Source organism: Mustela putorius, unplaced genomic scaffold (genome assembly GCF_011764305.1).
Source record: "Mustela putorius furo isolate JIRA1106 unplaced genomic scaffold, ASM1176430v1.1 tig00000759_pilon_pilon_pilon, whole genome shotgun sequence".
In the NCBI taxonomy this organism is placed as follows: domain Eukaryota; kingdom Metazoa; phylum Chordata; class Mammalia; order Carnivora; family Mustelidae; genus Mustela; species Mustela putorius.
This window is the reverse complement of record NW_025421467.1, coordinates 411,637-438,886: the sequence shown is the minus strand read 5'-3', so window position 1 is coordinate 438,886 and position 27,250 is coordinate 411,637. Positions and strand designations below refer to the sequence as shown.

At 36.6% G+C, this 27,250-nt stretch overlaps 2 protein-coding genes across 5 annotated transcripts in view; both read left to right on the top strand.

Annotated features, from left to right (window-relative positions):
* Positions 1–1,205: 1,205 nt before the first annotated feature.
* MAP3K7 (mitogen-activated protein kinase kinase kinase 7) overlaps positions 1,206–27,250 on the top strand; it is a 76,693-nt gene continuing 50,648 nt past the window's right edge. For 3 of the 4 annotated variants that reach the window (XR_200542.3, XR_006607894.1, XM_004766891.3), the window contains exons 1-5: positions 1,206–1,644; positions 15,638–15,748; positions 18,835–18,900; positions 19,401–19,446; positions 21,163–21,301. Coding sequence is in view for 2 of the 4 variants with exons in the window: in XM_004766891.3 (XP_004766948.1) it covers positions 1,525–1,644; positions 15,638–15,748; positions 18,835–18,900; positions 19,401–19,446; positions 21,163–21,301 (482 nt within the window). In the remaining 2 variants the exon portion in view is untranslated. The remainder of the gene's footprint in view (positions 1,645–15,637; positions 15,749–18,834; positions 18,901–19,400; positions 19,447–21,162; positions 21,302–27,250) is intronic. The other variant, XM_004766892.3, reaches the window with a different exon arrangement.
* LOC101682163 (acyl carrier protein, mitochondrial) lies at positions 19,703–20,359 on the top strand. Its single transcript, XM_013063742.2, has one exon. The coding sequence runs from the start codon at positions 19,718–19,720 to the stop codon at positions 20,180–20,182; it is 465 nt and encodes a 154-aa protein (XP_012919196.1). The 5' UTR covers positions 19,703–19,717; the 3' UTR covers positions 20,183–20,359.

Sequence of the window (27,250 nt, the reverse complement as noted above, 5' to 3'; positions counted from 1 at the left end):
AGGTATCCAAGACACTGTGTATCATCCAGGGTGTATATGGAGAAGAAATTCTTTTACTCTTTTTATAGCCACTCACCAAACTATCATTATTACCAGAACTACAAAAAAATGACATGTTTTTCAATTCAAAACTTAATTTCCAAATCCAATCACCCATTTGTTATCCCAAATATTGTTTCTTACTTCTGTACAGCATTTACTGGGTTGGCTTCTCTTTAATTGGAAAGCTCTCCTCCAGTGATATTCCCATCACCATTCCCCTCTCTTTCCCTGTTCTGACTGTTCCTTTTCTGTCTCTTACCTTACTGAGTCTTAGAATTTGACAATTATAGGGTGTCATCCTTGGTCCTTAAGCCTTCATTTCTAACTCCAATTTTACCAGTTCCGTTTTAGGTCAAATCGACTAAATAAAGTTTAAAAGCTAGTTTAAAACTAAAAATTGAGTTAATAGCACAACCCAGGCAACACCTTGGAGCTACACTGACCTAGCTTCTTATAGCCTGTGATGTTCATAATCTTTTTCCTCTCTCTGAGCTTATTTTCTCATGTCCTTAAAATGGCAGCCAAAATATTTAATTTGCAAGGATATTAATGATTAAATTATAAACGTAAAGCATCTGGGTGCTCCGCACTCGATAAGTACTATTGGTACAACCCGTAACTTCAGATGAATACAAGTTATAAATATCTACCTTACCTAATATTAACTTCTGTTCGTGTGCACTCAGCCTACAGTTATTCGGATTACATGCGTTGGCTCGCTCTGTATTATTTTCTTTAGAATCTCTCATAGCATCAAGTACTGGCTCAAAGTAACAGTAGCAACGGCTTTCTTGCATACACCGCCTTAAGGGAAACACATTTTCCATGACTTCTTAAAAAAATAGTTCAGTTTAGCTTAGAGGTGAAACTGAAAAGCTTCGTCACAAAAACTTAGTCCAACACTAGCCCATCCGTCCGCAGGTCTCTTGTGAGAAAAGGGAGGGGAGATACAACACAGTTTACCAAGCAGAGTTGAAAACTTAGTTTTTATCTTTCCCGCGGGTGCCTGAACGACCAACCGCATTAATATACCGTAGTACTCTGCGCCACTTCCGTTCGCGCATTTTAATTACGTCAGGCATCAGCTCTCGCGGTATCACCCGATGCTGTAGCCCCTTAATATAGATCTCGCGAAATTTGTTCTACAGTTCCAAACCGGCCACTCACTCTCTCCCACCCCACCCCCAATCTGCCCTTCCTTTCCCAGTCTCAGTCACAAAATTCTCCCCTCCCCTTTCTGGAGCTCCCAGCCCTCCACCTATTTCCGATTTCAGGCCGGAACCGGAAGTTCGGTGGGCGGGCCCGGCGGCGGAAAACGCAGAGGAGCCGGAGCCGGGACTCGGCTGTAGCCGCTGTCCCTGTCCCCGCCACGGATCGCCGTGGCTTCAGTCTGAAGGTCGGTCCGGAGACGGGTGGGCGCGGCTCTCCCCCGGAGTGTCGGGGTGGCAGCCTTCCCGGGCCCCCCGGGCTCCGTAAGGGATCATGTCTACAGCCTCCGCCGCTTCCTCCTCTTCCTCGTCTTCGGCGGGTGAGATGATCGAAGCCCCCTCCCAAGTCCTCAACTTTGAAGAGATCGATTACAAGGAAATCGAGGTGGAAGAGGTGAGTGAAGCCTAACACCGGGGCACCGAAATCGGCCTTTGGGTGGTGCCTACTCTTTTTAAGGTGCTTCCCCTGGCCCCTCTTGATTCTTAGGGCCCCTTCGGTCCACTCGGGAGTCCCCACACAGGCTAGGTATAGAGCGGACTTTGTCTTCAGATGGTCTGGGGAAGCTTGCTTTTTGCTCACTTCGGCGCTCTTGTGTTTGGTCGGTGCCTGGAGTTCGGTTATCTCAAACAGCTCAACTGGTGAGATGGTGTGGTCCACCAGTTCGTGTGTGTGTGTGTGTGTGTGTGTGTCTCCAACGATTGTATTATGTTTGACTTATAGCTCAGTGCCCGGTACGTAAATGCTTGTTAAATAAAGTGTTTCCCCAGCTACCGAATGATTCCTCACTTTCGCTGATTCTGTAGAGTAGTAGTCATAATATTAAATGTTCTACCTTCCGTTGGACTAATTTGGATAAATTTTACTGTTAGTAATGTAGACTGTGATGAAAACCTGCTTCAAGGTAGCATATTCCGAAGAGATAATTAATGATTTCGGTGACAACCGCAATATAACACCAAACCAGAAATCACTATTAGGAAACCCAAATCCATTCTTCATTCTGTAATAAGATATTTTAGGGAAAGATAATAATGTGCTTTTAACATATTGTTTGTTTATAAATATACAGAGTAGATTGATTCTAAGGACCACAAAATTTAGGGAAGTAAAAACTGTACATATTTTAAAGAGTCACTTTAGAAAGTGTTAAACCTTTAGCTGAAAATAGTATCTATCAGTTACCATTTATTCTTCATTTTTAAAATTTGTTAAATACCTTGCAGTGCATATGCCATAAAGAACACTGTGTGGGGGGCGCCTGGGTGGCTCAGTGGGTTAAGCCGCTGCCTTGGGCTCAGGTCATGATCTCAGGGTCCTGGGATCAAGTCCCGCATTGGGCTCTCTGCTCAGCAGGGAACCTGCTTCCCTCTCTCTCTCTGCCTGCCTCTCCATCTACTTGTGATCTCTCTCTGTCAAATAAATAAATAAAATCTTTAAAAAAAAAAAAAAGAACACTGTGTGTCCTATGTTGCAGACTCTTAGCGAATTATCTCTACTTTGAAAATCCAAAATTCTTTTTAGATAGTGGCAAGCTAAAGTAGTGAGAAAATTATCATTCAACAAATAATTTTTTTCTATGCATGTTTTGGAAGAAAAATGGATTCCTTAATCATATCTTTTTGTGGCATAAAGTAATCTTTGAGAACAGCCTCATTTTGCAAGGTAGCATAAACAAGGCTTTTGGAGTTAGCCATGTGATTTGAAGCCAGTTTCCTAACTAATCCCTTTGAGCATTATAGTGTTATCCCTTAACTATAAAACAGGGATAATAATTTCTATGTAATTTTATCTGTGCACTTCCTATTATGCAATAAAATCAAAACACCCAACACAGTACCTGACACTAACTACTAGGAAACTGAGTTCTAGAGAGGAACAGTAACCTTCTTTAAGGTCACCTGGCTAAAAGAAGGCCCTAGATTTTGAAAAGAGGGGGGAATTTATTTGTGATCATGGGGGGGGGGGTGTTTTCTATTGAGGCTATGTTAAATTCCTTTTTCAGAAGTGGATAGTTGATCTGCTTTCATGGATTTCTTTTTTAAGAATAAAAATTCAGTGAGTCAGTATAAAAGAATTGCAGTTTTTAAATAAGCATTTACGTCTACTCTGTGGCAAACTGCTGTACTTGTAAACTACAAATTGTTATATAATAATAACTTGTACTTCACCGTCTACCAAATGCTTTCACAGACTTACATCATTTGATTCTTACAACCTTCATTTTCTGACACTATTTTCTAAAGCATTTACATTATTGCTTCTTGGAAGAATGGAAGTTAGTGAGGGGACATTAATCATTTTACTGCTCTTCCCAGAAAACCATTTAAATTCTGATAAAGTTTTACGTTTCTAAAGATATTTCTTTCAGTTTAGATATTGTTTCAACCTTTCTTTAGTATACTTAGGATATTCCTAAGGAGTAAATTTGTGTTTTCAGATGAAAATTTCTAATACTAGTTGGTTATCTAGTTTAGTTTTCATTTTTTTAATACCCAGTATATTTTCACTTTAAGGATTGAATTTGGACCTTTCTGTTGTTGAAAACATACGTAATTCCCATTACATTCATTTGCACACATTAAAACAGTGTTCTATAATCCAGCGTTTATATAGGTACTTAGTTAATAATTATTTCTGAACTTAGATTTTGCTTCTATATTAAAATCAAAAATAAGCGAACAAAGAAAGATGACCAGAAACAAAAAGTATTTTACATTGCTTTTAGTATTTCATATTATACAAATACATTGTCTATAAATAAAATTAAATTTGTATTTCTTAAGTAACAGTGTAATTGAAGCAGCATTATATTGATTCAGTTAGAAACTGTGTAAGAAAAATACTCCAACCACAAGCCAGATATGCAGTCATTTCGTAGATGCATATTTTTAAGGCATCAGCTGATTATAATCCTTACATTCCTAATCTTGTGACTCAGTAATATCAGGGCAGCACTTCCTAAATTCAGTTCTGATATCAAATTATGTGAGGTCTCAGCCTCAGAAACTTATATAGGTTTGGGGCTTTGGGGGGTTTTTTATTATTTTTGGTTTTTTGTGTTTTGTTTTGTTTTGTTTTGAAGCCACCTGGTTTTTACCATTCTGGATCTGAGTGAAGAGAATGTTAAAATAAATTGTGAGGTATGTACATTGAAGACAAGGTTGCAAAAGTGGTAAAAGCAGTGTGGTGTGTTTAGAAGTGTGCTAGACTGGGTGTTTTAAAAAATTGAATGCCGTACTGATTCTAGCGTAATATATTTCAGTAGCTTTGAACAGGTAACTTAATTTTTCTGGGTCTCTGACTTTTCATGTGAACTGAAGGATTAAATATGATCATTTAAGGTGTCTTCCAGTTCTAAAATGAAAACATATTTATTATTTCTAGTATTTTTGCTCTGTTTCCACAGTAAGCTTTACATGATCTCTTGTGGAATGTAGTTGGTAACTAACCCTGGTTAGACAAGACAAATATCCCTATTTTACAGATTCTGACAAATGGTCATAGAGTTTGATTTACTAGAATCAATTACTAGAAGCTTCATACCTAAGTAAATGGTAGAGCTGGGAACTTTGAATTTGAAATATCTCACTCATGAGTCAGTTGCTCTTTCTGCTGGATTTACAGTGAAGCACTCTGACCAAACCTTATTCTGAGAATGGAGAAACAAAATACTGATTTTCTTTATGGTGGTTGGTCCTACACATTTAGTGAACATTCTCATCTGTTTACAATACAGCTAAGGTACTGTGAAAGATGAATATAAGAATGCTAGGATACTCTCCTTGAAATTTTTTTTTTAAGATTTTATTTATTTATTTGACAGAGATCACAAGTAAGTGGAGAGGCAGGCAGGCAGAGAGAGAGAGAGAGAGAGGAGGAAGCAGGCTCCCTGCTGAGCAGAGAGCCTGATGCGAGGCTCCATCCCAGGACCCTGGGATCGTGACCTGAGCGAAGGCCCACTGAGCCACCCAGATGCCCTGACTCCTTGAAATTTTTGACTTATTGTGAGACTAGAATAAACACAGAACAGTTAATAATTAACATTTTTAGAACCATGAATTTAAAACTGTAGCTATAGATAACTGAGCACTGAAGCCATAATTTGAAAGTAGGGTTAATCATAGAAGACTTCATTGTATGGAAAATAGTTTGAAGCCAGATTTTGAATAAAGTAAGCATCACACATTGGGAAAGGTACAAAGGTGAATTTTCTTTGCACTTGCTCCTCTACCTAGCATTCTCTTCTCCCAAGAACTTCACATGGCTGGCTCCTCTCACCAAGTCCCAGCTCAAATGTTTAATCCTTAGGGAAACTTTCCCAGATCTTCATCAGTTCCAATATCCTTTGTGGAACTTAACCAGTAAACAAAATTATGTATCCCCCAGCAAAACGTTATATGTTATTCATATAACACCAATGCGTAGCACCCAGTTTTTCTATAAATATTTGTTGAATGAGTAGTTTGAAGTTATCACAGCATAATTATGAAGATTTGGTGCTCATCCAGTTTTTCATATTGCATGTGATAAAACCAGAGGTTGCAGTAAGTTTGTGATTTGGCTTAGGCAGCATTTACACTAGAAATGAAATCTGATTCTCTGTCTAAATGTTGATTCCATTATACTCCATTATACCTAGCAAATACATTTGTTTAGCAGGGATTTTAAAAGTGCTGTGAAGGGTCAGATGCTGTAAGTAAACCACGTATTGGTGGGCTTTTACTAACATCCTAAAAAGACCCTATTTGGCATGGCTGCTTTTTAAAAGGGAGACCTATGGTGTTGACATCAAGTATAATAGGAGCAATGTACATATTATCACTACAGTACTTATATGTTATTAAGCTTTATTATAGAGACCCAAAGGGTTTGTTTTAAAGGGGAAATATAGAAAGAACTTTGGCAGTGATGTATATTTTGTAATTTTAGAGGTATATGGGCAACATAATGGAGAAAAGCCTCATTTATAATGGCCTGAAAAAACGGAGTCTGTAGATTTGTGAGTCAGTACTTATTTGTGGATATCCAGAATTATTAATAAACTCTTCCATGTGAAACTTAATGATCTTTGGTTTCATTAGAAATCTGAAATTGTTATCACAATGAAGAGATAGGCACATGATAACTTGTTGGGGGGGGCTTAAAAGGTGACATGGGCATATTATTTGAAAGAAAGGCCTACTAATTAGGTCAGATGTCTATGCCAGATTTTAAAAGACTGCATGAAAATTCAAAAGTAAGTTTGGATAATCAAAGCTTTACTTTTATGTTGTCAAGCCTGTCTTGTCAGCAGATGGCAGTTCTATTCTGCCACAGTTTATTAATAGATATTGAAGTTCTAAGTTCTGAAATAGTTGGAGGCTCTAAGTTCTAACAAATAAATATAAGATCTATGCTTGTTCTGTCATGTTCCATATTTCTAGCCAGAGCAGTGGCAGCACAGCCAGGGACCATTCACATAGTCCACAGAGCAGGGCCAAATCAAAGTGACAACTATAGTCACTGAACTAAAAATAACATGAATTGGGGATAATTAAGAATTATTTTGTAGTAAATTAAGAGCATGTAAGCATCCTTCACCATTTAATATAGCTTAGGTAGGCTTTTTGTTTTGTTTGTTCATTAGTTTTTAATAATATGACTTGAATAAAGGAATAGTCTTCCATCCTAAAGAAATTAGTTTTTAAAGGAGTTGCTTTCCTTAAACTCACAGAATGAATTCTGATTTTGACTTTTAATGCTTTTAGTGCTTTTTAATATTAATTGCATATAAATATTCCCATTATCATATTTTTCTGTTCTATTTTTTATTTAAAAATTACATTTAAACTTTGCTTTTACTATATGAAACTGAAGTTGTGGACCCCAAACCAAGAGGACTACACCACAGTGGAAAGATGCATATCATAAAAGAATTAATCTAACAACATTTTTTTTTTTAAGATTTTATTTATTTATTTGACAGAGAGAGATCACAAGTAGGCAGAGAGGCAGGCAGAGAGAGAGGAGGAAGCAGACTCCCTGCTGAGCAGAGAGCCCGATGCGGGACTCGATCCCAGGACCCTGAGATCATGACCTGAGCCGAAGGCAGCGGCTCAACCCACTGAGCCACCCAGGCGCCCTCTAACAACATTTTAATTTAGAAAACATTCATAAATTTGGGGGAAATATTTCTAAATTAACTTCCCTTTTAAAACCAAAATCCTCTTAGTATTGCTCTGTTCTTCTATTTTTACAGAGGAGAGATTGTGAAAAATAGCTAATATCTATTTCTGGGTTTGCCATTTTGTATGGATTTTGTGTGATAGGGGAGATGCTTGTAATTTGGATGTGTGCCCTTTTTACCCCCTTGCCGAAAATTGATCTTTGGAGAAAGCAGTCATTCAGAATAATTGTTAATGATGATATGTCAAAGAAACTTATGTTATTTGGATATGAATACAACCCAGAAAGCATATTGATTTGTCAACTTGAATTAGAAATTTAGTAGCAAGTAAAAAGTACTTCCTTTCCTTGTCTTGTAATTTGAATATTGGGTTTTTCATTGTTTCCCTCAGTTGCCAATGTGTCTCAACTTGTCATCTATGCTACTCATTTCTGTGACCTACTGTGTGTCAAGAAAAACACTTGGGTTGCTCACAAGAATCCCCTTTTCCTTTCTTCCTGCCCAAGGTAGCCTCTTAGTGCTCTGGGAGACTTTCATAAATAATGTCAACTGGTCTATGTGATGGCTTCCACCAGAATATTTTGTTTCACTATTAATTATGTTTTTAATATGACCTAATGTTGTCATTCTCAAACCAGAATCACCTGAAGAGCTTATTAAAACCCAGAATCCTGGACCCTACCCTCAAACTCCGTACTTTTGGGTTGGAACCTTAGAATTTATATTTCTCACAAATATTCTGGTGATGCTGATGCTTTTGATCCACAGACCACACTTTGAGAGAGCCATTGAATTAATGCTTTGCTGTTTTGCATTTGCTTTCTTGTCACACTCTTCTGGTTTGCCTGCTACAGTACTGACTGTTCCTTCCCAATTTTTGCTGGTTCTTCCTCCTGTGTGTTCTAGATGTTGAAGTTCTTTGGAACTCAATTCTGGATCCCCAGTATTTAGATTCTGTTTTTTGGTAATCTCACCCAGTTGATTGACTAGAAATAACCAACTAAATGCTGTTATTTAATTGCTAAATGTGTTATTTTAAAAAACATGTTTTATATATATATATAAAATTTTCTTATTATCCTTCATTAACCTGTTGCTTAATCTAGACATTATCTTGATTCATCTCTTCCTCTCCACCCATCCTGCTGCATGCAGACCATCAGCAAGCTCTTTTTTTTTTTTCTTTTTTATTTGAGACAGAGAGAGAAAGAAGCTTAAGCAGGGAGACAGGAGCAGTGGGAAAGGGAGAAGCAGACTCCCCACTGAGCAAGGATCCTGATGTGGGGCTTGATCCCAGGACTCTCAGATCATGACCTGAGCCAAAGGCAGTCACTTAATCAACTGAGCCACTCTGGTGCTCCACAAGCTCATTTAACCCTACTATAAAACATATCCCAGATCTGCCCATTTTTCTGCACTATCATCAGTCATGTCCTCACAGCTCTTCTCTCTTGCTTGAGCTGCTGTAATAGCCTCATATCTGGTCTCTCTATATATTCTAGCTTCCCTACAATCCATTTTTCATGTAAGAGCTAGAATGATTTTTTTAAATATAAAATCATATCACATCATTTCTTCTTAAACTCCTTCTGTTTCTTCCCATTGCACTTAGACTGAAATCCAAACTCCTTTTCATGATGGAGAGTGTTATTCAGGATCCAGACTCTGCCTGTCTCTCCAGCCTTATCTTGCATCACTCTTCCTTCTCCCGCTATGCACCACCCACACCAAACCTTCCAAGTATTTCTCTAGGTCATCACTAAAACGTCACCTTTCTCAGTGCAGCTTTACGGACTACCCTGTTTGAAATAGGCGGCGGGGGGGGGGTACAATACATTTGTACACACAGTATTTTTCTCTTTTTCTTCTTAGCACACTTGTGATTTACTAAAATATATGTGTTTTCTTGTATATCTTGCTTCCTCTTTATTTGTCTTTCTCCACAAGAATATAAGCAGTAGGAACAAGGATTATGGTTTATTTTGTTAGCTTCTGTACCTTGAGGGTCTAGGATACCACCTAGTTTATAGATGGAGTTCAGATATTGTTGAATAGGGAATAGTGGGTTATTCCCATCCCTTCTTATGGCCTTCATATTACTTGTTTCTTCTTTGGTTGGTTCCTTCGATCATTCAAGTACCAAGTTAGTAACATCCCAAGGTTTCCACTAGTCTCTGTCCTCTCATCCTCATTTTGTGTTTTCTACATGGCATTTTTTGTAGTCTGGTATTTTTCTCATTCATCTTTTTGTCTGTTGATTGTCATCCCCCCACCTTCCTTAATTAAAAGCACATTCAGTGTAGATCAGGGCTTTTGTCTTGTTTATTGCTGTATCTCTGGTATCCTAAATGGTAGGATGTAGTAGACATTAAAGAAAGTACTGGTGTAAGGAGTGAACAAAATAAGTTCATTATTCTCTTGGCATGAACTTCACCTTTATCCCTCTTGAAAGGAGAACTTACCTGTCCTTCTCCATTGGCCTACACTGATTCTCCAAAACTGCTGAGCTCCCTGTATTTGAATTATCTGCCATCCCACAGTCTATGATATAGGTTCCAACAATTTGCTCTACCACAGCCTCCTTCCAGCAGTGTGGAAAACTCTAATTTTCAGTTGCCTCACTTTTCTCTTGAGAAGAGTTTTTTGTATCATTTCCATGTTCTCTTGGGACTGAGAGAGCCAGAGTAGGGCCTCCCTTTGTCTGCCTCCTTTGCATTCTCCATCATCTGTAGCTTTCCTTGTTAGCTAAGCTGCATGAGGCAGCCCTCTCTTAGGGATCTCTTTGAGAAGTGGAAAGGATAAGTCCTTTCTGCCCTCAAATTCCTAAACCTGTCCTGCATCCCTAAGCCTATTCCCTGAAGGAGAGGGGGTGTTATTTTAGCCACCATCATAGACTATCCTTTGGCTTACTTTAGCAGTTAAGTACTTAAAAATTTATTTTTTTTTAAAGATTTTGTTTATTTATTTGTCAGAGAGAGAGCTAGAGAGCAAGCACGTGCGAGAGAGCAAGCACAGGCAGACAGAGTGGCAGGCAGAGGCAGAGGGAGAAGCAAGGAGCCCGATGTGGGACTCGATCCCAGGACGCTGGGATCATGACCTGAGCCGAAGGCAGCCGCCCAACCAACTGAGCCACCCAGGCGTCCCCTTAAAAAATTATTTAACTCTTGTTTTGTCTTGAATTATTTTTCTACCTCACAAGGTCAGTTCTTTTTTTTTTTCCTTGTTAACTCTTAATGTCTCTACATTTATGCCTTTGAAAAAATGGGAGGTTTTTTTTTGATATTGCATTCTGAATGACCAACTGTGTATTTCTTAATATATATTTGGCCTTTTTCACAGTTCCTGGCTCACAGCTCCCAAAACCCTCAAAAGTTCATAATTGAAGAGAGAGATAAAAATCTCTTTCTCTATTTCTCGTATGTTTTGTCTTTGTCTCTCTCTCTCTCTCATATGTTGGTATTGTTTACAATAGTCATTATTGTATTTATTGGTATTATTTACATTACATTATTTACAATAGTCAAAATATGGAAGTAGCCTAAGTGTCCATTGACTGATGAATGGATAAAGATGATGTGGTATGTTGGTATGTTAATGAGGCTACTTTGAACACTACCAAAGGATGGGGGTTGGTGCAAGGAGAAGCTACTTTGTGATTAGAAGGGTGGAAATTTCATTGCCATCCCCCTGACCTTCAAGGAGGGGAGAGGAGAAAAAAGGAGAAGGGCTGGAGGTCAGACCATTTGCCAATAACCAAAGATTAATCGATCATACCTATCTTATGAGGCCTCTATAAAAACCCAAAAGAACAGTGTTTGGAGAACTTCCAGGTTGGTGAACACATAGAGGTGCTAGGAGAGTGGCTTTCCTGAAGAGGTCATGGAAATCCTCTACCCTTTCCGCATACCTTACCCTGTGGTTCTCTTCCATCTGGTGGTTTCTGAGTTATATCCTTTTATAATAAACTGGTAATCTAGTAAGTAAAATGTTAAAGTTTTGTGAGCCACTCTAGCAAATTAAGTGAACCCAAGGAGGGAGCAATTGGAACCTCCAGTCTGTAGCCATGGTCAGAAGCACAAGTGACACCTGGACTTGTGACTGGCATCTGAAGTTGTGGGAGGAAGGGGCAGGTTTGTAGACTGGAGCCCTTAACTTGCAGGATCTGATGCTATGTCCTGGTAGATAGTGTCAGAATTGAACTGAATTACAAGATACCCAGCTGGTATCTGAGCATTGCTTGGTGGTATGGAGAAAGTCCTCTTTGTTCATTGGAAATGGTGATCAGAATCATTTGATACACAGAAATTTAATTTTTTAAGCATTGATTCTGTGCTTCTAACGTCACTCCTTCAAATTCATAGCAATTATTTTTTTGATCATGATTTTCAGTTTATGTATACAACCTTAGGCATCTTATACTTTCTTTACTATCATTTTGTATATGTTTCACTGTATATGTGAACTATCTTATGGCCCTAACATGAGTGGAGGCTTTTTTATTAAGCCATGGGCTCTCATCTTAATAGAATATGCCTGTTTTATATTTCAATGTTCCCAGAAATTAGTTTCTTTAGCAAATGGAAGAAAGTTTATCATGTCCTTTTTTGTTAAATTATGTTCCCATGATTTTAAGTTGAAAACTCAAGATTCAGCCATTATCTCAGCACTAGATGGCACTTTTGCTTCACAACTAGTCATACAACACCTAACAGTTTTTGTGACAAGTGAATGATCCACAAATGTAATGTTTGGAATTCCTGCATGGGTATTCCTGAGAATAGGAAAATGAAACAGGAGGAGACTTACTAAGTACCAGTTGCTTTGAGGTATTTTTAAATACACGGTTGAAGAATATTTTAAATTCATAATCATTATTTCGTAGTAATATTAATAATCTGGTCTCTATCCATACCTTCTTAGCCTAATGTTGCCATAAAGTTGAAATTTCTTTCAGGACCTTTTTTGCTGTCCATCATAGCTAATTGTGAGACAAATGAGTAGTATCACTTCTTACACTGATTCATACCTAACTCTAAGCACTTTAGTCTTCTGTAGGATTTAAGAAAATGCATGGGTTTGGCTTTCTTAAGAACCCTATAGATATCACTGAGGACACTGTAAGCATCTCCCTTTTACTGTTGAGAAAACAGAAGTGCAGAGATGTTAATCTCCCCAGCATTAATAGCTAGTATGTAGACAGGACCTGTATTCAAACTCAAGTCTGTTGGTTTTTAGAGCCAAGATCTGCTCTTTCCTTTACTCTGATGGTGCCAGGTTTAGCCAATACCTATTCATGTTAAAGTAACTGGATGACTAGTGCAATGATTGATGTTGGTTTCTTTCTCTGACAAGAGATATAACTCAACACCCAAAAACAACCCAATTAAAAAGTGGGCCAAATACACAAACAGACATTTCTCCAAAGAGGACATAATAGATGGCCAGACATGTGAAAATATGACCACATCACTCATCATCAGAGAATTACAGTTCAAAACTATAATGATATATCACCTCACATCTGTCAGAGTGGCTAAAATCAAAAACAGCAAGAAACAGCACGTGTTGGTAAGGATGTGGAGAGAAAGGAACCCTGGTGTGGTGTTGATGGGAATGCAGACTGGTATAGCCATTGTGGAAAACAGTATAGAAGTTCTTTAAAAAGTTTAAAAAAAAAAAAAAGAAAGAAAGAAAAGAAAAGAAAGAAAGAACTACCCTGTGATCTAGTAATTGCATTACCAGATATTTACCCAAAAAAATAAGAAAACACTAAAGGGATACATGCCGCCCCCAGGTTTATTGCAGCATTATTTACAATAGTCAAGATATGGAAGTAGCCTAAGTGTCCATTGTCAAATGGATAAAGATGATGTGGTGTGGATATGTACACACGCACATGAATGCAACAGGAACATTTTTCAGCCAGAAAAAAAGAATGAAGTCTTGCCATTTGCAACAACCTGGATTGGAGATAGCCAGAAAGTATTATGCCAAGCTAATCAGTCAGAGACAAATACCATATGGTTTCACTCATATGTGGAATTTAAGAAATAAAACAGAAGGACCAAGGAAAAATAAAAAGACAAACCAAGAAACAGACTCTTAACTATAGAGAACAAATGGATGGTTACCAAAGGGGAGGTGGAAGGGGGAATGGGTGAAATAGGTAACAGGGATTAAAGAGTATACTTACCATGATAAGCACTTAAGTATGTAAGAATACTTATCATGGTAAGTATAAGAGTATAAGAGTATACCTACCATGATAAGCACTGAATAATGTATGCAGCACTGAATATAATGATTCAACAATAAATTGTTGAATCACTATATTGTACACCTAAAACTAATATAACACTGTCTGTTAACTATTCTGGAATTAAAACTAAAAACTTAAAAAAATACTTAGAGATGACAAAATAAAATAGAGAAGAATGTGAGAATAGAGGAGAATGCATGAAAAGCGCATAGGCTAGTACCTGGCACATGGTGAATGTTCAATAAATGGCCCATGGTTTAACCATTTGGGTAGTTTTATATATTATTTAACATGAAAAACGTCTATACTGCTTTGTGTAACATATAAAATAGAACTATGACTAGAGTGGCCATATATCCCAGTTTACAGCCACCGTCCTGGTAATTACTAGCACTTTCTTCTTACTCTAAAAAGAGTTCTGATATAAATAATAAATTACCTAATCACCCTAGCTATAGCCAGCTTTGTTACAGAAGAGCTTTGTACCCAGGGATTTGTGCTTGAAAGTTTGTCTAAAGTAAAAACTCCTCTAAGGAAAGATAACTGGTAGTTTTCTGACATAGAATAGAGATAGGTGTGTGTATATTAGCATCCTTAACATTCTGGTGTTAAACTCTCTGGCATCAAACCGCACTTGCTCTTTACGAAGGAATATAGCCTTGGGCAAGTTAGTTTCCTTCTTTAAAACTAGGTACTTTATCTGTAAAATAACAATAGCACTAGTACCTGTCTCCTGTGGTTATGTAAGTGGGGTAATGTGAGTAAAGCATTATAGAAAGTGCATCATAAATGAGAGATGTACAGAGGTAGATATTTCACTTAAGGAGAAAGCATTGATACGAAGTACTTAGATACATTGGGAACTGAAAAATTGGAGTAGATGACACTTAACTAAGATCCTTTACAGTGATAAAAATCTAATGGTTTTGATTTACAAGGATAAAAAGCTGTTCTTTTGTTGATTTTATATTACAGCAAATTTCAAACATTTGTGAAAGTAGAAAGCGTAGTGTGAGACAGCAGTGAACCCATGAGGTACCCATCACTTAGTTGTCAACAGTAATACAATACATAGCCAATCTTTCTTTTATAACTTTCAAAAATAACTTTAATAAGATATTTTACATATCATAAAATTCACCCATTTGAACTATTAGTCATTTGTACAAATTTGCCAAGTTATGGAACTGTCACCATAAATCAGTTTTCATACATTTTCATCCCTTTGGTAATATTCATTCTACTACTTTACAGCTAATCCCAGTTTTCACAGTCAGTTCCAAATAACCACTGATCTATTTTTTATCTCTATGAATTAGCCTTTTCTAGACATTTCATGTCAACGGAATCATACAGGATGTGGTTTCTTGTGTCCAGCTTCTTTCACTTAGTATAGTGTGTTTGAGGTCCATTCACATTATAGCATGTATCAATTAGTAGTTCATTTCTTTCTCTTGAAAAGTATATTCTCTTGTATAGGTAATACCTTGTTTCATTTGTCTTTGCAGTCCCAGTGTTTTATCATCTGTATTTTTATCCTTTCACGTCTGTTTCATACCCCTACTGAACTATACAAAAGCTATATTTCATTAATATGATAGCTTAAAAACATTGATTGTACATTCTTGCTTTTTATATTTATTTTAGCAAACATAGTCTTTCTGTCCTCTCATTCATCTTGCCAGTTTTAATTTGTTTTCTTGCTCCAGGGATCTTTGTTGGGTTTTACCTGACAATGAAGAGCTGTCTAGACTATAAACTTTCAGAGACAAGAGATAAGTTCATTTCTTTATTTCCTCACTTTAATGAAACACTGTATTTGCTCAGTGGCAAATCCAGATAGTGATGATTTCTAAATCTTTTAATAAGTCTTTCAAGTTGGCTTCAGTGTTCTATGTTGGGCTGAGTCTGTTTATTTCTGATTCTCATGGGTGTTTGTTTTTTGTTTTGTTTTAACTCAGGTTGTTGGAAGAGGAGCCTTTGGAGTGGTTTGCAAAGCTAAGTGGAGAGCAAAAGATGTTGCTATTAAACAAATAGAAAGTGAATCTGAGAGGAAAGCTTTTATTGTAGAGGTAAGTTGAAATGTTTTTTCTAATGTATAATTCTTTACCAAAGATACTCTGTGAATTTAATATTATGAAAAAGTTATTTCCCAGTTGTCATTTCCCCATATACTTGAACCTTAGCAATTTGGTTGAACCAAAGATAATGCTGTAGAAACATTTTTCATTCACACTCTTAATTCTAATTAAAAATTGGGGGAAAAGACTGTTAACCACATAAATGAATTCATCCCTGAATTAAAATAACAGATCATCTGTGTAATTCAGATCTATTTCAAAGCATAGGATTTAAATTTTAGAATAGAAATGGTATTCTATCCCATTATCTAAAATTAAGGGAAATTTTATGCATTCATTATTGACTGAATATTTTTAGAAATTCAAATGAGATCACTTTACAGGGAAATAATTTCAAATTTGATTTTTTTTCTCATTTAGCATGAAAATCTACAACTCTGTTCTCTTACAGATTCAGTGATCAAGAATTCAGTAATTATGAATTTAATAATCAATAGTAATTGTATTATCAGATTTATTCTTTATTAATTTTGAACTATTTTGTATATTAGATCACAGTAGTTCCTTAAATTAGTGGGTTTTTTTCCCTCATTGGCCAGTGGATAAGTGGTCTTTACCTTACAAACCTTTCTGAATTTATGTCTGTGGTTATATTTAATTATAATTTGCAAATATACTTTATGATATTTTTAAACATATAATATAGAGAATGAAAATTTAGTTGGGATACAATGAAGGGGATTTTTGTAATTAATTGAATGAGTTGAGAAATGTTGATAATTTGGGGTCCTCAGGAAGAGAAGGTGATCTCTAGTAGTATGCTCCAAGAGTGGCCTCAGCATTGCCTTATTCATGATTTTTGTTTATGGTTGAGATAAAGTCTAAAAGCGCATTGGCACTTTCACAAAACTAGCTAAGAGCATATGTGTTAAATGCTAGGAATTAGGAGTCAAAACATTATAATAAGTTGGATAAAAATATTTTATCAAGGTTATACATACAGGTAATTCAGATTGTCAAATAGTTCTCCACATAGTCTTATTTTTAAAACTTTTTAATACCCAGACCTCTTCCAGTCAAGTTTTTTGCTTATCAGAGGCAACTACTTTGAGCTCATCCCTTAGTTTGGTTTGTGTCCCCCAATCCAGGGACTCTAATCATTGTGATGATAAAGAGGTAGTCAGTCACTAAACTGAAGTCAGGAAAGGAGAGAATCTGGTCTGCCTTTGAACTAATCTCTCTGTTCCTTTGTTGGCTTATTTGCATAGATTCCTGGTAGTACCACCGGTCCAACCCTCTGTAGGTTTTATGAAATTAATCTCATTTCTGTTCACTTTTTCTCATTTTTTTTTTTTTTAGGTTTGCTGTGTCAGTTACTGCTAGTCATTTGCTTTATAGCTTTCAGAAACGTGCTGTTTCCTCATTTGACATTCTCTTAATCCTTCTGAATTTGTGCCTTGAAAAAATGTCTGTAATATCTTGGTAGGATTTGGGGAAGGAGCAGAAATAAGTGCTTAAGGGACACCTGGGTGGCTTAGTTGGTTAAATGTTTGCCTTCGGCTCAGGTCAGATCTCAGGGTCCTGGGATCAAGTCCCACATTGGGCTCCCTGCTCAGTGGGGAGTCTGCTTGCGTCTCCCTTTGCCTGCTTCTCCCACTGCTTGTGCTGTCTCTCTCTCTGACAAATAAATAAAATAAAATCTTTAAAAAAGAAAGAAAGAAATTCTTAAATAATGTGCTATCCGAAGCTAAGTGCTAAACCTTTAGAAGATGAAATACAATAAATATATTTTTTGTATAATAAATGAATATAATAAATAGTAATTTTTGTGTTAGGACTGAAAATACGCAAGTGTTGACTATAGAGAAATAGAGCTTTCTGGTGACATTTGGTAAAAAGGTTAACCTTCATATGAGCCAGCTGTATAGTGTGGATAATAGGAAAGAGAGAGGGGAAAAGACAGAAAAGAGAGGAGAAGGAAGAGTAAGTGCAGTTTGGGGGGACACATTAATAGAAGTTTGGGGTGTAGAGCAAGAGAAACAGTACAGCCAAACCTCTCACTGACCTCAGTGTGATTCATTGGATTGGGGAAGATTATTTGCATAGGTACCTGGTACTATCATTAGGAAGTAGGGAGAACAGCTTGGAAAATACCATAGTGATTACTGCAGCAATTCATGGAATTACTAAGGCAGTGGTAGTGGGAATGGAGAGGATGCGATTAATTCAAGAGATGGGAGAAGGAAGAAGACCGTACACATACACAGAAAGAGTACAGATTTTAAGTTGGATGAACCAAAGTTGAAACCCTGGCAGTAGCAATAGGTTATTTAACCTCTCCCTTAGCCCTGTCTGAACTTTATCTTAAAGGTCTCTTTTCTTTTCTTTAAGATTTTATTTATTTATAACAAATAACAGGGAACATAAGCAAAGGGAGCTGGAGAGGGAGAAGCAGGCTCGCTGCTGAGCAGGGAGGCTGAGATGGGGCTCAATCCCAGGACGCTGGGATCGTGACCTGAGCTAAAGGCAGCCACTTCACTGACTGAGCTACCCAGGCGCCCCAAAGGTCTCTTTTCTTATAGGCAGAAATGACAATACCTACCTTGCAGAGTTGTGAGAATTACATAGTATCTGTTAAATGCCCACCAGGACCTGGCACAGAGTGAGGTAGGCTCTGCAGCCATAACTCTGAAGATGATGATGGTGACATAGCTTCGTTTGCCTTGGATAACTAAGCTCAGTGCCCTTTCTGGGTTGGTGTACTAACATTTCTTGTTAAAGTTTATTTTTTCTTACTTGTACTTATCATGGCTTGTTCATACTCCTGTTAATAGCACTTTGCATTTTGCCTTAGTTACTCGTTTACATGTCTGTCTCCCAAGTAAAGTGCGAGAGCTCAGGGCAGGAAATCTTTTCCATTCTGGGCAGGCATTTTATGACACAGTACCTGCTACATAGTGAATAATGATTGTTAAATGATTAAACTAATGTTTTATATACCCTAAAATTGTAATGACATAATGTAATCAATTCCTCAAAAATTAGCATCTTTTAAAAGAAACCTTAATTTGTTACAGCTTCGACAGTTATCCCGTGTGAACCATCCTAATATTGTAAAGCTATATGGAGCCTGCTTGAATCCAGTAAGTTTGTCACTTTTTCATTGTCACCTGTCTGTAAGCATTGACATAATAAATGTTCGCAGGTGTGTAATTTATGAAGCTATTTTGATTTATTTTTTCTTAAATTAAAAGTGTAAAAATTACCCTTTATGTATTTGTTTGTAGTCTGTTAGCAACACAGTATATTGCAAGAGATATCTTGGGTGGTCTTACCCACTAACCTCATCTTATGAGGCTCATGATGTTCTGTGCCAGCATCTACTCAGCACTGGAGAAAGCTTTCAGAGTTTGGGCAATTATCTTTTTACACACACCTGCATTCTTGAACAGTGGGCCCCTACAAGACAAGGCCTTAGATCATAGATCCCCTTCTTTTTCCCATTAGTACCATTCACATAGCAGAAATCAAAGGAATAATTTCTTGTGCGTTTGTAAAATTAAAGATTGAACTCAGTTCTCTCTCAAGTCACCTAAGATGTTATAGCCCTGTGGTTAATTATACTGACATGTGTTTCTTTTAGGTATGTCTTGTGATGGAATATGCTGAAGGGGGCTCTTTATATAATGGTGAGTGTCATTAGACACTTTATCTAATAGAGTAAAATCATTGAAAAGCTTTTCATATACACTGTTAGTTACTTAATGTTCTTTATAGCTTACCTTCAAAATCTCAAAAGGAGGTAATTAAAAATAAATCTGCTAGTATGTGAAATTTAGAAATCTATCAATCTTTTCAATTGATGGTACTTTTCATAATGTTAAAAGCATTTAAGTCAAGTAAAATTTGCTTTTTAAATAGATTTTAAAATATCTTCAGGCATCTTGGGTCGGCATAGCCATGGCGGCTCGTGTCCTTTCCGCTTGTGTCCGCCGACTGCCCGCGGCCTTTGCGCCACTGCCCCGGGTTCCCACGCTGGCCGCAGCCCGGCCGCTCAGCATCACCCTGTGCCCCGCAGGGGCCCGGACGAGGCCTGGGGCTCCGCCGACAGCCTCGGCGCCTGCGCAGGTCCCGCTGACACAGCTGTGCCGCCAGTATAGCGACGCACCCCCTCTGACGTTAGAGGGGATCAAGGACCGTGTTCTTTATGTGTTGAAACTTTATGACAAGATTGACCCAGAAAAGCTCTCGGTAAATTCCCACTTTATGAAAGACCTGGGCTTAGACAGTTTGGACCAAGTGGAAATTATCATGGCCATGGAGGATGAATTTGGGTTTGAAATTCCTGATACAGATGCGGAGAAGTTAATGTGTCCACAAGAAATTGTAGATTACATTGCAGATAAGAAGGATGTATATGAATAAAATATCAGACCCCCTTTTTTCACTGAGAGAAGAGTTGGAAGATGCTGGCGAGTGTCTGGAAGTGAGAACGCGTTTTGGCATTATTGCTGCCTTTGACAGAGTAATTCTGTTTAGACTTGTATTTAAATTGTCTGTTTTTTCCTTTGAAAATAAATCTATAAAGCCAAAAAAAAAAAATCTTCATACTTTTAATGTTTTTCTTTTTGTCCTCTCTTAGCTTTGAGCCTCCTCATTTGAGAACTCTTTAAGCATACTTTCTTCCATTTCATTCCTCTTAATTTGCTCTCTTTACAAAAAATGAAATTGTGAAAACTTCAGAAAACATTTTAATTATAACAAAGAAACTAGGTCATTTAGTTATATTTACAGAACTGAGATAACTATTTCACTCTTAAGAAACACCAACCATATAGTAAGTATATTAATTGTTGCAATTGTATAAAATAAATGGTTGTATTTTTTTAATTACCATTTTATTTAAATTTTTACTTATATTCACTGCCCATGTGTTCATTGTTGATGGGTATCTCTAATACTCCATTGTCTTACTTGGTTGAACTATTTCTAGTTTTTAGCTATTGTAGAAAGCATAATTTTAAGTATCTTGACACACATTGTTTTCTTTTTGTACTACTTCTCTGTACTTCTCTTACAGTAGTATGCCATCACATTGCTTATAAGTCACATTATTGTGTGAAAGACTGTCAATGTGGAAAAGTGTGATGATTCATATTAATTTTGCTCGAGTGTAGGTATAACATTTAATAGAAGTACTATTACATTGTAGGTGCTTATGTGATAGTTACCCATTTGAAATTATTAGATATTTCCATCTTTGTATTTAGAAAAGAATTAAAAGCAGAAGTGATAGGAGCCTGAGTAGAAAATTACCCAGTCATGTATTCCAATAGTGCTCGCATTCACCTTGTCTTTTTTTATATGCAATAAAGTTCTTTTTAGTTTGTGCCTTTCTTTTGCAGTGCTGCATGGTGCTGAACCATTGCCATATTACACTGCTGCCCATGCAATGAGTTGGTGTTTACAGTGTTCCCAAGGAGTGGCTTATCTTCACAGCATGCAACCCAAAGCTCTAATTCACAGGGACCTGAAACCACCAAAGTAAGTTCTAATAGTGTGGTGTCTGTCTCTACCGCCCAGCCCTCCACCCACTTCCTAATTCAAGCTAATTGTTGCACCTGACTTGATCTTTTCTCTTCCTTTTTGGCTTGGTTTGAGAGTGTTTATTTTTAACTCACCTTCATTATTTAGTCATTTCTCTAAGTTTGCCTTTTAAAATGTTGTCTTTACTAGGATTTAAATCTTCATCAGATTTTTATTTTAATAGTTCTTGCCGTAGATTAGCATACTTCTACAGTTGGTTAGCCTATAAATCTTATTTTGTGCCTGCTCTATATATTGTTGCCCCCAGACGGTTCCATAAAAGCAAAGACAAGTTTGTCTTATTCCCCACTATATTCCTAATAGCCAGTACAATGTCCACATGTAGTGGGCATTCTGCAAAAATTTACAGAGTGGTTATTATTTGCCATTTTAGAGGAAGGCAAAAGGACATTTCTGGCTTCTGGGTAGAAAATGAAAATATTCTGGATTTCTTCATATTAAGTATCCTAGGACTTTGAAAGAATTTTAAAACTCCCTAAATAAGTACTTTAGAAGACTAAAACTTTAGGGGTTTTTTTGTTTGCATAGGTACTCCATTAAAGAAAACACACATGTGGGTTGTCCCCTTTTCTCTCAGATTTTTTTTTTCTTCTTTATCCACTTGTGACAGAGTTAAAAAGAAGTCCACATTCCATTCTCTCTCTTACCACTCTCCCTGCCACCACATCAGTCCCCGTGTAAGAGGTTTCCCCTAGGAAATCAGTCTCAAATATTGGATTCTCTTGATACAGGTAGCTTTAAAGTGTCCCTTCTGGGTACAACTTGTCACTCTCATGTCTGATCTGATACGTTCTACATAGGTTTCGGCTCTTGGAATGACTGTTCTCACTAGTGTACGTTATTTCTACTCTCAGACTTAAACTGATTTCTGTTGCCCCAGGTCCCTGGCCAAATCATGTTTAAGACCCAGATTCATGACATACATTTTTTTAACTTGACTCCTTGAGGCTATTGCCTTAGTTGCCTGTCTTGAATAGTGAAGAAGAAACCACTTTGTCTGTCTTCTTTTTTATGAAGCGTGAGTCCTCTTTTGCTTCTCTTAACACACAGCTGAATTATCAAAACAAATTAATGAGAATCATAGCTCCTATCCAGCAACAAATTGACTAATGATTCAAAAGATATAGGCAAGCATCAGGTACATAGCATCTTTTTCTGAAAGATCCAGAAACTATCAGATGGAACTCTTCAAAAGTATCCCTTTTCTTCTGCATTAGGTCACATTTCAGGTTTGAAATAACTGTTTCTAAACAATATACATGAAAATATCTCACAAAAGGAAGTCTTTTGAGTTTTCCAACATCTTTTCTATTCCATAATTTTACAACTAAAATAACTACCTTCATTCTCCATCTACCCATATTCCATAAATCCATAAATATTAGATGTATTTACCGAACCTACTTAGACCAATTATGTCCTACTAAAATCATTTGTAGATAGGGTCTCTAACTTCTGCTATTAAATAGCATCAGTATATTTACAGGAAGTCTGGCTTAGGTCATGCATACCTCTTGGGCATCCTTATGTGTGCACTCATCCTGTAGTATTTCAGATTATCTTTGGGACATCCGTATACAAACTGGGCTTTAGAGTTAGAACTGATTTTTCAGAATGTACTGGGAAGAAGGTTCTTTGAAATGGCTGTGTTTTCATATGAAATTGTATATACAAGCACATGTACTATGTTATTGTCACTGGAAAACCTGTGGATTCTTTGGTCAGGAAGAATTCCTCTGAATGGCATATAAAGAAGGCACCTGATGATTTGGTTAGGTATTTTATATAATGTCAATTTGTGCCCTGTTTTATTCATCTTTTGCAGGTTCGTTTGCATGTACTTCAGAAATAAAAGTGTGTTTTTTATCCCAACTGTGTGAATGTAAGCCTACAGAGAACATTTAGGTGCATATTTCAGTGAGCCTTGAATATCATGCTCATGGCTAGTGACATATTAAAATCTTAGTGAAGGAGTACTAATTAAAATAATAATAATAATGTAAAAGTCATTCAGAAAAAATTGAATCTATCAAGATGAAACAAGGAAAACCAGTTATTGTTCTTTTGTTGGGTAAAGAGTAGTTAGAGCCGGAACAAGAACAGTGAAACAGGAAGTTTTTTGTTGATGTGCATATAAAGGGAAATTGCATTTAGCATTCTTTCCACTTCAGTTACTATAGGAGTATTTGTGACATTATGGAAATGTGTATAGCAGTTTATCTGGTTTGTCAGTCATTGGACTAAAAAGAAACTAATTTCTAAATAATCTCTCCAGTTAGAATTTTATTTATTTTTTTTTAAAGATTTTTATTTATTTGACAGAGAAATCACAAGTAGGCAGAGAGGCAGGCAGAGAGAGAGAGGGGAGGAAGCAGGCTCCCTGCGGAGCAGAGAGCCCGACATGGGGCTCGATCCCAGGACCCTGGGATCATGACCTGAGTCGAAGGCAGAGGCTTTAACCCACTGAGCCACCCAGGCGCCCCTCCAGTTAGAATTTTAATATGAAAATTATATATAAAGAATATATAAAAATTGTAATTTCAGTGGACTCCATATACTGCTATTGAATATTACTACAGTGTGATGGTACAACTTATCTTTATTTCTGTTTGTCATCAAGAGGAAAACCTAAGTAAGGGTATACAACTTGGTGAATATACTTGGGTAATATAGCACCTAGGAAAATCAGAATCTTAAATTCAGAAAATTTTCTGGAAATCTTTCATTAAATTATTCTAACCATAATAAGAGTTATGTTCCTCCCACAGACATATTCAAAGCATAAGAATGGTTTTGGGTTTGAACATTTTTAGAAGTATCTTAAAAATAAAGACATTTAAAATAAGGACCATTTTTTGCCTTCTTCCTTAGAGGCTGTTTTACTTTTTTCTTTAAATTATATGTTGTTATTCTCAAATAATACATGTTTGTGATTAAAAACAAATTCAAATAGTTAGAAAAATATAAAGCAAGTCTTTCCTGCCTCCTATTCCTCAAAGGTAACCACTGTTCTGTTTTTTTAACAATGTATGGGTTATACTGTATGTAATGTTGATTTTTTTCACTTACATGGACATCTTCTCATATCACTGTATTCAAATATTTACTTCTTTATTTTTTAGCCTCATTTTTAATAGATAAATAATATTCTTGTTATTTCTTAAGTAAGTACTTGAAACTATTCTTGATCTTATAAACAATCTTAGACTCAGAAGACTTGATTTGTAGAGCTGTTTTTAGAAAACAGAGTGCTACTCAGTCTTTTAATGTTTTGAGATTCTGCATAGTTTTTAATGCCCTAAGTTGGTGCTTCTCAAACTTTCCTAACCCTTAGAACAAAGTTGTGATATAATGTAACCTCAGCCATTCTAAGACTATGGATAGAGCCCAAATAACCCTTCTTTAGGAATTTTGTATGCACATTTTACTTCACCTGCATATATTATGTAATTTGTTTTAAAGTCAATGTTAGGATGTTAAAAATACTTAAAACTGAGTAAAAATGATGGTCCATGGAGAAGTACTAGCTTTAATCTAAGGCTTTGTAGGCTCCCTGTCACTTATCCTGGCATACACTGATATAATGGCAAGGTTTCATACCCTGGTTTGAAAACCACATAAAGTTAAGCCATGGTATCTATGCATTTAAATCCTAACAACCTGTGTGTGCTGATAGAGATTGTATAGAAATGTGGCTTTGATTCTTATGCTCACATGATAAGAATTTTGACACTCCAGAGTATGGCGAACCAGACCAATTGAAAATCCATCCTACAACAAACACCCAGAGATAAATGTGTATGACAACAAATATCCTTTTACATATATAGGTGATCTTATAAGAAAAGAGAAATCATCAGGGCAAAAAATGGAAAGCATTTTCCATTTTCAATCCTGAGAGAATTTAATCCAAGCATGGAAGCTAAAGATTTGTGAGCTGTCATTATCAAAAATGTAAAGCCCTGGTGTTAATGGCTCTTGTGTAATTGGAGGTAAGGTCCTGTGTTCTGCACCAGATGAAGTAGCAGAACTGAGATCTCTCCATAAATTTAGGATCCCTGGAGGGAGCAACTTAAAAGTGGGCTAGAAAAAATACCAGTTTTCTGACTAGGCAAACATTTATTTCTTAACAGAGGTGTCCCTATATGTTGTTGTGAGTTGAATTTGCCCTGCTTGCACAATCCAGAAAAATCCCAACAAAATAGATTAAATGTTTTTTGGGATTGGTAGTGTCCCATGGCATCTAGTAGTAAGTGAAACTCCATTTTAAAGTCCTATGTTTTGGGGCGCCTGGGTGGCTCGGACGTTTAAGCATCTGCCTTTGGTTCAGGTCATGATCTCATGGTCCTGAGAGCGAGTGCTACGTCGGGCTCCCTGCTCAGTGGGGAGCCTGCTTCTCCCTCTGCCTGCCTCTCTCTCTCTCTCTCTCTCTCTCTCTATATATATATATATATATATATGACGAATAAATAATTAAAATCTTTTTTAAAATAATAAAAATTTAAAAATAAAGTCCTATGTTTTCAGTCCAGATTTTAATTATTCCAGATTAAAATTGATCAGATATGAAGCCACAGTAAAAATTACATCCATAAGGGTCCAAGTTACCTTGGGTAAAAGTTAGCAGAAATAACAGAAAGCAGAAGTAAGCCCTCAAATATTAAGACTCCAGATATTTGGAATTATCAATATGAAATATAAAGTAAATATGCTTATATAATTTACCCCCAAAAAGGAACTAAAGTGTGCAAGGAATAAACTATACAAAATGACCAAAAGAACAAAATACATTTAAGAATAATTAAAAATTTAAACTAGCAGATCTGAAATAGGTGACAAGAGAATTGGGGAGCTGTGAGATATATCTGTAACTACCCAGAATGCAACACAAACAAACAAATAAATGAGAAAAACAATAGGTTAAGGAACACAGGGAAAGGAAAGACAGGACTAACAGCACAGAACTCCAGTAAAAGAAAATAAGATGGAGAGAGTTTATGACTCAGATTACAGGCACCTGGATGGTTCAATAGGTTAGGCCTCTGCCTTCCACTCAGGTCATGATCTCAGGGTCCTGGGATCGAGCCCTGCATCAGGCTCTCTGTTCAGCAAGGAGCCTGCTTTCCTCTCTCTCTCTCCCTGCCTCTCTGCCTACTTGTGACCTCTCTCTCTTTCTGCCAAGTAAATAAATGAAATATTTTTAAAAAGAGAAAGAGAGATTGGCCAGAAATTTTCTGGACAAAGGTATGTTTTCTAAACAGGATAAATGAAGTCTACCCTCTGACACACCTTAGTGAAGCTACAGAAGAGCAAAAACAAAAGGGAGATTTTTAAATCAGCTGATCAGAAAAGAGATTATCTACAAAGTATTGACAGACTGAAGTACAGTTTCCAGCACCATTAGCTAAATCTGGAAAACTGGAAGCATAACTTCACAGAGCAGAGAGAAAATAGTGTACCTGCCCTAAATTACTTTCTAAGGAGAAGGGTGGGAGTTAAAGATGTTTTGAAACAAAACCTGAGAGAATTCACTATAAATGGACCTTAATTGAAGGTAGTTGGGATAGAAAGAAAATGGTTATGTAGGACAAGTATAAGATTCAAGAAGGAATGGTGAAACAAAATAAGTAAAAATAAATTAAATAAATGTTGGCTATGTAAAACCAAAAATATCTTTTGTGTGTAAGAGAAGGTGGTTGAAAGGGATTCAAAATAAAGAATTACTTCTTTATAGAAAACAAGTCTTTCAGCTTTTTAGGTAATGATATAGAGAGTGTTTTACACATTTAAATGTTTAACTTTTGAGTAAGGTAATAAAACTGTCTTTTACTTTCATAGTTATTTTACACTTTTATTTTATTTTATTTTATTTTATTTTATTTTATT

Bases quoted from the DNA above. Each gene is read 5' to 3' on its own strand.
- LOC101682163 (XM_013063742.2), top strand. From the start codon at position 19,718: ATGGCGGCTCGTGTCCTTTCCGCTTGTGTCCGCCGACTGCCCGCGGCC.